The sequence below is a fragment of the Sciurus vulgaris genome (genome assembly GCF_902686455.1).
Source record: "Sciurus vulgaris genome assembly, chromosome: 7".
Lineage (NCBI taxonomy): Eukaryota > Metazoa > Chordata > Mammalia > Rodentia > Sciuridae > Sciurus > Sciurus vulgaris.
Window position 1 is genome coordinate 116,357,345 of NC_136467.1, and position 11,625 is coordinate 116,368,969.

General features: G+C 43.8%; 1 protein-coding gene and 1 pseudogene across 2 annotated transcripts; both read right to left on the bottom strand.

The window, feature by feature from the left end:
* Nucleotides 1-6,529: 6,529 nt before the first annotated feature.
* Nucleotides 6,530-7,173, bottom strand: LOC306666260 (COMM domain-containing protein 1-like; the record flags this gene model as incomplete). Its single annotated transcript, XM_079148234.1, is given in 3 exon segments — nt 6,530-6,834; nt 6,838-6,861; nt 6,865-7,173. Coding segments are annotated over 3 exon segments (558 nt in total). The 3' UTR covers nt 6,530-6,609.
* A 640-nt stretch (nt 7,174-7,813) lies between these two features.
* Nucleotides 7,814-8,921, bottom strand: LOC306666831 (heterogeneous nuclear ribonucleoprotein A1-like; annotated as a pseudogene). The gene has a single exon. The product of its transcript is annotated as a heterogeneous nuclear ribonucleoprotein A1-like (transcript).
* Between the last annotated feature and the right edge of the window lie 2,704 nt (nt 8,922-11,625).

An 11,625-nucleotide genomic window follows, 5' to 3' on the forward strand; every position in this document is an offset into this window, starting at 1 on the left:
GCTGCCTTCAAACGACTCATCTCATAGAAAAAGACTTCCACAGACTAAAGTCCATGCACATGGACTCAGTAAAAAAGCAGGGGTTTCCATCCTTATATCAGATAAAGTGGACTTCAAGCCAAAGTTAGTCAGAAGGGATATACAAGGACATTTCATACTGCTTAAGGGAACCATAAATCAGGAAGACATAACGATAGTAAATATTTATGCCCCAAACAATGGTGCATCCCTATACATCAAACAAATCCTTCTCAATTTCAGGAATCAAATAGATCACAACACAATAATTCTGGGTGACTTTAACACAATGCTGTCACCACTAGATAGATCTTCCAAACAAAAACCAACCAAAGAAACCATAGAACTCAAAAACACAATCAATAACCTAGACTTAATATATATACATAGAATATTTCATCCACTGATGAGCGGATTCACTTTCTTCTCAGCAGCACATGGAACCTTCTGGAAAATAGACCATATGTTATGCCACAAAGCAGCCCTTAGGAAACCCAAAAAAATAGAGATACTGCCTTGTGTTCTATCACATCATAATACTGAGTCTGAGAGTAGAAATCAATGACAAAATAAAAAACAGAAATTACTCCAACACCTGGAGACTAAATAATATGCTATTGAATGAAACATGGATAACAGAAAACATCAGGGAGGAGATAAAAAAAATTCTTAGAGGTCAATGAGAAAGACAATACAACATAACAAAATCTCTGGGACACTATGGAAGCAGTACTAAGAGGAAAATTCATTGCATGGAGCACATTCAAGAAAAGAATAAAAAGTCAACAACTAAATGACCTAACATTACAGCTCAAAGCCCTAGAAAAAGAAGAACAGAACAACAACAAAAGTAGTAGAAGACTGGAAATAATTAAAATCAGAGCTGAAATCAATGAAATTGAAACAAAAGAAACAATTCAAAAATCGGCAAAACAAAAAGTTGGTTCTTTGAAAAAGTAAACAAAAGAGACAAACCCTTAGCCACACTAACAAAGAGAAGGAGAGAGAAAATTCAAATTACTAAAATTCATGATGAAAAAGGAAATATCACGACAGACACCACTGAGATACATAACATAATGAGAGGCTATTTCAAAAATCTGTATTCCAACAAAATAGAATCTACTGAAGACATTGACAAATTTGTAGAGACATATGCTCCTCCCAAACTGAACCAGGAGGACACACACAATTTAAACAGATCAATATTAAGCAATGAAATAGAAGAAGCCATTAAAAACCTATCATCCAAGAAAAGCCCAGGACCAGACAGATTCTCAGCTGAGTTCTACAAGACCTTCAAAGAAGAACTCATTCTAATACTTCTCAAAGTATTCCAGGAAATAGAAAAGGAGGATACCCTACCAAACTCATTTTATGAAGCTAATATCACTCTCATACCCAGACCAGGCAAAGACACATCAAGGAAAGACAATTTTAGACCAATATCCTTGATGAATATAGATGCTAAGATCCTTAACAAAATATTGGCAAACTCTATCCAGAAATATATCAAGAAAATTGTGCACCACGATCAAGTGGGGTTCATCCCAGGGATGCAAGTTTGGTTTAACATCCTTAAATCAATAAATGTAATCCATCATGTCAATAGACTTAAGGATAAGAATCATATGGTTATTTCAATTGGTGCAGGAAAAGCATTGGACAAAATACAACACCCCTTCATGCTCAAAACACTAGAAAAAATAGGGATAGTACGAACATACCTGAACATTGTAAAGGCTATTTATGCTAAACCCATGGCCAACATCATTCTTAATAGAGAAAAACTGAAAGCATCCCCTTTAAAAACTGGAACAAGACAGGGATGTCCTCATTCACCACTTCTATTCAACATCGTACTTGAAATACTAGCCAGAGCAATTAGACATATACTAAAGAGATTAAAGGGATATGAATAGGAAAAGAGGAACTTAAGCTGTGACTATTGCTGATGACATGATTCTATATTTAGAGGATCTGAAAAACTCCTCCAGAAAACTTCTAGAGCTCATAAATGAATTCAGCAGAATAGCAGGTTATAAAATCAACACTCATAAATCTAAAGCATTTTTATACGCAAGCGATGAATCATCTGAAAGGGAAATGAGGAAAACAACTCCATTTGCAATAGCCTCAAAAAAAAAATAAAATACTTGGGAATCAATCTAACCAAAGAGGTAAAAGATCTCTACAATGAAAACTACAAAACATTGAAGAAAGAAATTGAGGAAGACCTTAGAAAATGGAAACATCTCCCATGTTCTTGGATAGGCAGAATTAATATTGTCAAAATGGCCATACTACCAAAAGTTCTATACAGATTCAATGCAATTCCAATTAAAATCCCAATGATGTACCTTACAGAAAGAGAGCAAGCAATCATGAAATTCATCTGGAAGAATAAGAAACCCAGAAGAGCTAAAGCAATCCTTAGCAGGAAGAATGAAACGGGGTATCACAATACCAGAACTTCAACTATACTACAAAGCAATAGTAACAAAAAGGGCATGGTATTGGCACCAAAATAGACAGGTAGATTCATGGTACAGAATAGACGACATGAATACAAACCCAAATAAATACAATTTTCTCATACTAGACAAATGTGCCAAAAATATGCAATGGAGAAAAGATAGCCTCTTCAACAAATGGTGCTGGGAAAACTGGAAATCCATATGCAACAGAATGCAACTAAACCCCTATATCTCACCCTGCACAAAAATCAACTCACAATGGATCAAGGACCTTGAAATCAGACCAGAGACCCTGCATCTTGTAGAAGAAAAATAGGTCCAAATCTTCACCTTGTTGGCTTAGGATCAGACTTCCTTAACAGGACTCCCATAGCACAAGAAATAAAAGCAAAAATCAATAACTGGAACAGTTTCAAACTAAATAGCTTTCTCTCAGCAAAGGAAACTTTCAGCAATGCAAAGAGAGAACCTACAGAGTGGGAGAATATCTTTGCCACTCGTACTTCAGATAGAGCACTAATTTCCAGAATATATAAAGAACTCAAAAAACTCTACACGAAGAATACAAATAAGCCAATCAACAAATGGGATAAGGATATGAACAGACACTTCACAGAAGAAGATCTACAAGCAATCAACAAACATATGAAAAAATGTTCACCATCTTTAGTAATAAGAGAAATGCAAATCAAAACTACACTAAGATTCCATCTCTCCCCAATTAGAATGGTGATTATCAAGAATACAAGCAACAAGAGGTGTTGGAGAGGATGTGGGGGAAAAGGTACACTCATACATTGCTGGTGGAACTGCAAATTAGTGCAGCCACTCTGGAAAGCAGTGTGGAGATTCCTTAGAAAACTTGGAATGGACCCACCATTTGAACCAGCTATCCCACTCCTCGGCCTATACCCAAAGGACTTAAAATCAGCATACTACTGAGATACAGCCACATCAATGTTCATAGCTGTTCAATTCACCATAGCCAGATTGTGGAACCAACCTAGATGCCCTTCAGTTGATGAATGGGTAAAGAAACTGTGGTATGTATATACAATGGAATATTACTCAGCATAAAGAATAATAAAATTATGGCATTTGCAGGCCAAATGGATGAAATTGGAGAATATCATGCTAAGTGAAATAAGCCAATCTCAAAAAACCAAAGGACAAATGATCTCGCTGATAAGTGGATGATGACACATAATGGGGGGGTGGGAGGGGGGCAAGAATGGAGGAAGGAGGGACTGTACAGAGGGAAAAGAGGGGTGGGAGGGGTGGGGGGGAAGGAAAAAAATAACAGCATGAATTAAACACCATTACCCTATGTGAATGTATGATTATGTAAATAGTAGGCTGTTACTCCATGTACAAACAGAAACAACATGTATCCCATTTGTTTACAATAAAAAAGAAAAAAAGAACCCTTTAAAAAAAAATCATAAAGTGGCGTGGCTTTTGTCCATCGCTTCTTCGGCTTCTGCAGGTGACTGGCTCCCCCCGCCCCTCTTCACTCTTGCTCTGGCATGGTACCTGGATGGATGGTCTGTGCTGAATCACCACCACATTTCTAGGTTAATCCCGCTTGGTCGCGGCGTGCATTTCTTTGTGTAAGTAGGTGTGGTGTTCTTTGCAGATGTTGTTTGTAGTGTGTTTTTGTGATGCCTTTGTCTGGTTTTGTCTTCGTGGCAGTTATGTGACATTTAATTGCACACACTTCCACAAAGCCAGGGAAAGGCTGGCGCAGCCCGGGTCAGCAAGCTCCTGAAGGGTTCTGGCCCAGACTGGGGGTCCTTGTGTGTCTGTCCTGGAGTGAGTTGAATACTTGCTACCTTGATTTGAGCTGAGATTCTGAAGTCAGTTTTCTTTGAGGGCTGGTTCACTTCTGGGCTGTCAGTCAGGGAGCAAGAGGGAGCTGTGGGGGAGGCAGGACTCCCAGCCTCTTCCCCTCCGTGTCCTCCTTCCCGCAGCCTTCACAATGTCCTTATAGGGTAATGAGGCTGGTTCCAGTTTGCAGTTTTTCCCGTGGCCAGGATCACCCTCCATAGGTCCTCGGAGCCACCAGACCTGGCACATTCTGCCTGAGACTACAGTCCTGGCCCCGTGGGGCACCTCCTGTGAGACACATGGTAGACACTCATTGTTAAAAAATGTCACACACATATTCTGGCTAGTTTAGATTAACCAGTCCTTGTTACAAAGACTTATTATTTACTATTATTCTAATTTAAATGCAGGCGTGGCCTCTAATCAGAACAGCATGAAGAAGCATTTAGCTTCCGGTGATATTCAGGTGTAATTACAAATTTTTCTCGGGCTGTTAAATTCCAAGTTCCCTCTTAGTCTACCAGAAATTTGGGCTGTAACACAAAATGACTTAAATCAGAGTAACGTATGTCAGAGTTTAGTAACCTGTACCACAGTTCCCTGCGGGTGTGGAAGTACAGTGTGAATTTTTGAGCAGAGAGTGAGATGTGTCCCAGGGTCACAGCCTACCCAGACAGTGAGTTCAGGAGCAAAAGCAGACAGCTCCTGTGCCTGCTTGTGATTGGGAGAGGCAGTCGTGGGTGTTGCTGGGTGGAGGTCTAGTGTAAGGGGTGACCGTCTCCAATATGGAGGTCTTGGGTTGTGGCGACATGGTCGGAAGTGATGCCACTCCAGGACTGTCACCTGGGATGTGAGGTTGGGTGTTCTTGTCAAGTCGGTGCCCATGTGAGTTGATTAGGGTCTCAGTGTTTGCTGTGATTGGTTGAAATAGTGGTCTCTCTACTGGAGGGTTTGGGACTCTGCACTGCAGATCAATGAATGGGTCCAAGTCAACAATCAATAGAATCTGTGCAGCTACCCTGACTGGGCTTATTTTGGATGTAATTTTAGGTTCAAATTGGTTCCATCTGTTGTGGATGCTGCTGGGCAGGGGAATGATCTCTGGCTGATGAGTCCTGGGAGACTATGAGCCCTTGATCCAGCTTCCAACTTCTGTGGGATTGGGAAAAAGTACAAATTTATTAAAAAAGTAGGTTAAGACCTTGGGCACAAGAAAGGGCATTTGCTGTCTTGGAATTTGAGCGGGAGTTGTTTGAAGACAAGTGAAACCAACTCAGAGTGTTTGGCACTACAAGGGATGGGAAAGTTTTCTTGAGTGTCTGCTTTAAGAGCCCAGCGTACTGTCCTCTAATAAGGGAAATGTGTGCCTTGGTTACTACCAGCAGTGCCTGTGACTCTGAAAGCAATAGGAGTGTCCCAGCAAGCCCTTGCATTGTGGCCTTGCTGTGTGCTGAGATACGTGATTTTTAAAAAATATCTTTTTAGTTGTAGATGGACACAATACCTTTATTTTATTTGTTTATCTTTATGTGGTGCTGAGGATCGAACCTAGTGCCTCACACATGCTGGGCAAGCGCTCTACCACTGAGCTACAGCCCCAGTCCTGAGAGGTGTGATTTTGATGCATACTTTGGATGTCACAGATGAGACATTCCCAGGGTTTATTTCTTTATTTATTTTGTCTTGACAGGGACAGCTTTTTAGGGAATGGTCTAATAGTTTATAATAAACATGAAGATGAGACCATTTGTTGACCATTCAGTGTTGAGCTCAGAGCCAGAAGTTGACCAAGTGTACTGTTTCTTGGGTCCCCTCCTTTAGGATCGTCCTGGCTAAGGGACAGAAGACCACTGAGTTCCATGGTGTAAGATGGTCAGCAGTGCTGTTTGCAGAGTCCACAAACTCCCAGGCCTGTTCCCTCAGTGAATCGCAAGGTGCTTTCTGGGTAGTCAAGGGGCCTGAGGAAGGATGACCTCCTCTGGCATCAGGCAAGGTCCCAGGGATGGGAGGACAGCTCCTCTTGTCGCTGGAATATCCCAGAGTGCTCAGACTCGGCTCCATCCTGTCCAAAGGAGGGGGAGGCGGAGTGCTGAGCCTGGTGGTGGTGAGAGCCTTTATTTTAGGGGAGCCCCATCTGTAGCCAGCCATTTTTTGTTTGTTTGTTTGTTTGTTTGTTTGGCTTTTATGGATTTAATACCAATGGGGGTACAAAATTTTAAAAAGGTCAGTAGGGAAGGATCGTGAACATTGTTTCAACAATTCCAAGTCTTTCCTACATCATCTTCAGTTAGTGTGGTTCCATCAGTGTGCTGATGGTTTCTTCTACCTCTGAGAACCTCTTCAAGGTTTGGTTGACCTTGACCTCATCAAGTTCCAAACACAGAAATTCAGATTCCTGTCCACTATTCCCAAATTCTAGCTCTACTATGGCAACGGGGGTGTGTATTTGAGATGAGTGCCTTGACTGAGACTCATCATCAACTCTCCAGCTCAGGCCCCGAAGTTCATTGTCTCAATGGCTCTGGTTCATAAAGCTCTCTCAAATTTTTATCTTGCGGCTCTTCCAGAATTTGGAAATGACAGCAGCCTGGTTGGATGTGATCCCACCTTGCTTTTTGGTTTGAGCAGTCAAGAATGCCTCCAACTGGTTGAAATCCATGTCTGCAGATGCAATAGACTTAAGAATCCTCCTCATCTTTGCCAAGAAGGGATGGAACTCCTTGGGCGGCACCTCTGGATAGAGCTGGCTCCGCAACAGCTCCTCCGTGCTGCCTCGGTGCCCGTGGAAAGCGTCCTGGACCAGGCCACTCAGCAGCCCCTCAGACTTGCCTCGCCCAAACTTGCCCGCCATAGTCTACCCATTTGTTATTTGGTCTGTGGGCCAAGGAGGAAAGTGCTTGCATCTAGAAGCAACTAAATAGCCATTCTAAATGGCCCACAGACTCTCGGAGGCGCAAGAGGGGTTGCCAAAGCATCTGTTGTGAAGAAGTTTTTGAGGTTCCTCATGGGAGTGCCTGATGATTTTAATTTAGAAGTAAAATTTGTAAATGAGGAGTGCTTTGCTGCCAGAGCCCCCAAATTACTAGGGAATTTTGGATTCAGCATTTTTTTTTTTTAAAGACACGTTTATTCAGCGTCATGATCAGACTATTAAATTTAGCAATCAACAGCATGGGTGCAAAAAAAAAAAAAAGTCTACATTAAAACCCTTTGTTGGGGGGCTGGGGAGATAGCTCAGTTGGTAGAGTGCTCGCCTCACAAGACAAGGCCCTGGGTTCGATCCCCAGCACCACCCCCCGCCAAAAAAAAAAACCCTTTGTTGGAATGCTTTACACTTTCCACAGAACAGAAACTAAAATAACCTGTTATACAATTAGTCACAAATACAGTCCTTGAGTTTTTTTGCCCGTACACATGAGTATTGTCTAAACCATGTCTTCTTGGTAGCAGCAAGGCCTTGCCACCACTGTGCTTGGCTGAGTTCACAAATCTGTGGTAACCTGTAGCTTCCCTGTCACTTCTCTGGCTCTCCTCTCCTGCTAAGCTTTGCTTCCTGGCAGTATTAAAACCTTCTGCCACTGCCATAGCTGCTGCTGCTGCTGGAACCGCCATAGCCACCTTGGTTTCGTGGTGTGGCAAAGTATTGGCCTGCACCACCGTAAGGTCCAGAGCGTCTGCCTCCAAAGTTCCCACTCTTCATGGGTCCAAAACTTGATGACTGATTGTTGTAATTGCCCAAATCACTGTAGCTTCCCCCACCTCCAAAATTGCTTCCATCATTACCAAATCCATTGTAGCCATCCCGCTGCCACCATGTCCACCTCCACCACGGCTGCCACCAAAGCCACCACGACCACTGAGGTCTCCTTCACGACCAAAATTGTCATTTCCATCAAAATCACCTCCACGACCACCACCAAAGTTTCCAGAACCACCTCGACCTCTTTGACTAGATGAAGCACTGGCCACCTCTTGCTTTGACAAGACTTTCCTCACTTCACAGCTGTGGCCATTCACAGGATGGTATTTCTGAATGACATCTTATCCACAGAGTCATGGTCGTCAAAAGTTACGAAAGCAAAGCCCCTCGTCTTTCCACTGCCTCTGTCAGTCATGATTTCAATTACTTCAATTTTCCCATACTGTTCAAAATAATCTCATAGAGGATGTTCTTCAGTGTCTTCTTTAATGCCACCAACAAAGATCTTTTTCACAGTTAAGTGGGCCCCTGCTCTTTGAGAATCTTCTCTTGAGACAGCTCTCTTTGGCTCCACAACTCTTCCATCCACCTTGTGAGGTCTTGCATTCATGGCTGCATCCCCTTCCTCCACAGTGGCATAAGTGACAAACCCAAAGCCCCTGGAGCGCTTGGTGTTTGGGTCTCTCATTACCACACAGTCCGTGAGTGCTCCCCATTGCTCAAAATGGCTTTTCAGACTCTCATCAGTTGTTTCAAAGCTCAGCCCTCCGATGAATAGCTTCCGCAGCTGTTCGGGCTCTTTAGGGGACTCTGATTTAGACATGACGGCAGCAGGAACAGAGACTTTAACGATGCTTTCTCGGCGGCGTCCACGGGCAGAAAGGAGTAAGCTAAGCAACGTATCCCCCGGATTCAGCGTTCTTAGTGCGCGTCCCAAATCAGTCTCCTTGGAGGAGGTTGTCTTCCGTGTGCTCCTGGAGAAGGCAGACGCCATTAGGATTTTGTGCGCAAAGCTCGTGTGCAATGGCAAGGTTGTGGGGGTCCCCCACCCCCCAGGCAGCCTGAAAAGGTGCACTGTGTCCCTTCAGAGGTGGAGGCCAACTGCAGCAGAGAGGGTGAAGAGAGCAGGCCAGAAACTCTGCAAGAGCAGAAGAGCAACAGTCGCTGACTGATGAGGATCCATCCTTCTAACAGTAAACCATGTCAGGTGAGGGCCAGCGGGTTGGACCACCATGAGAAGGTCGTGGTGACCCATCTATTTCCAGATTCAAGAACAATGTCGCACCGTTCTGAGGAGGAGCTGTGGGACAATGACCCATTTATTAATTAGGTTCTACATAATAAAACCCATTTCAAATACATTCGGCCCTACGAACTGTCTTCATTTTGAGTTCTTGGGTCCCACGTTTTTCAGCCCATTGGTAAGTGCCAACGATTTACTTTTATCTATTTATCATTTTTGGTTGCTGGGGATTGAATCTAGGTCTTCGAGCACTCTAGGGAAGCACGCCCCCATTGAGCCACATGCCCAGCACTAATTTTAATTGATTTGTTGTGGCAGAGCATCCATGACCAACGTAGAATATTTCACAGAAATGAATATACCACTATGGGAAATTTAGTCTGGTTATGGTGATGCGCACTCTTTTTTAAAAAAATTAATATTTACCTTCTCACTATTAAAGGGAAAGTGTTTAAATTTGGTAGGATCCCCAGGTAGAAATATAATTTGTGCCCCAGTGATGAAGTCCATGAATTTTTGTCAACCAGAGTATTGTCACACATGTTAAAGTATAGTTAGAATCTACACTGCAGAACACAAAAGCCTTTAACTTTTTTTTTTTTTGTACTGAGAATTAAACTTAGGGGTGTTTTATTACTGAGCTACATCCCCATCCCTTTTTATTTATTTTTAATTTTTATTTTGAGACAGGGTCTCTCTAAGTTGTTTAGGGTCTTGCTAAGTTTCTGAGGCTGCTTTGAACTGGCAATCCTCCTGCCTCTGCCTCTCAAGTCACTGGGATTATGGGCCTGCACAAAGGTGCCCAGCTAAAATTTTTTCGTTGTGTGATTTTTTGATATATAAATTAGTGTATGATTTTTGAATTTCATTTGAAATACATTATGGAAAATTTATACACATTTGTCTATCACATATTAAAATATATGTGCATATGTTTTGCTTTTTTACTTTTCATACCATACCTGGAGATTCCCTCATAAATGACATAAACAATCTCGGTCTAGCATTACAGTTTCTAGAGCTGGCATCTGCTCAGTGCGTACAGCTTGACGTTTCTTTCTCCCCTTGGACTTGCTGCCTAAAACAGCAGTCTTTTTCATTTTTAGGCTTTTAGCCACCTGCAGCTGGGTTCTTAGCATGTGTCTGTGGTCGATAAGAAGAAAAGAGGGCGGAGGAAGGGGGCCAGTGCCTTCAGGCTGTGGCTTCTGCGGAGGGCCCCACCACCGCTCATCAGTTCCTTCCCCCATTTTTTTCCTTTTAAGTAAAATCTTTAGAATGGTTTGTATTTCTAGGTGACTAAATTCCCCTCTCCTCTTTTCTTCGGTTCTGACCTCACTGGTTCCTGGTGGGGCTGAATAGCCTGTTGTTTTTGACTTTACACCGATTGTTATAAAAAGAAAATCGAGGCTGCCGTTGTGATGGTCACTAGACAGCCACTTTCCTCCCCAGAGTGTCCCAGCTGACCTCAGAGGGACTAGGGTCAGTACCCCCTGCATGCTTCTCCCCCTTCTTCCTGGCTCCCAGGCCCCAGCTTCCCAGGATGGCGGGCAGAGTCAGCCCGCAGAGCTGCCGGCAGCTTCCCCAGGAGTTTGGCATTCACCTGAGAGCTGCTTTGACATCCTCTGGTGCCTTCGGTGGGACAGGGACCAAGTGTCCACAGCATTTATTTTTACCCATCAGAGTCTAAGCCATGTGGAACTGGGAGTTGGACTCATGACATCCTGTGAGGTTGGGGACAGGGGTGTCAGGAACAAGGGATGCAACAAGAAAGCAGGGCTGACCCAGCAAGGGACACACTTTCTAGTCCCTGGTTGTCCATGGGCTGGGGTCTCCTGTTAGCACCCACCGTCCCCACTGCAGACACTGCCAGTCTGGCTGGGGGCCCCGGGTGAGACTTTGCCATGTTGCACCCCGCCACACCTCACGAGGAGAATTGTAGGAGTGCTGGCACATGGTCCCCCGTTTGTTCCATTAGTGGGTGTGTTGCCCTGTGGTCCCAGTAGCTGACCTTGGCTCTGACCAGGACAGAGAAAGACATAGTTGTAACTGGGCACAAGGGACTGGGAATGTCACAATCCTTAGACTCACTCTAAGGAGGGGTGGAATTGCCACACAGGGACGTGCCACAAGGGGCACCTTCTCAGTCAGGGTCCCGGAGCCACCCTGGCCCTTGGTCTAGACTGAGAATCCCTCTTGGGGTGAGCCAGATCACTTTGGGGAGCATAATTATTGTCACTAGAGTGGACGGCCAAGCGGCACTCTGCAGAGGTGACGACAGCACAGGTGGTCAGAGGAATTGCTGGGACTGGCTCAGCCTCGAGGTGCAGTTGTCCACCCGGGTGAGTGTCAGTAAGCCTTAG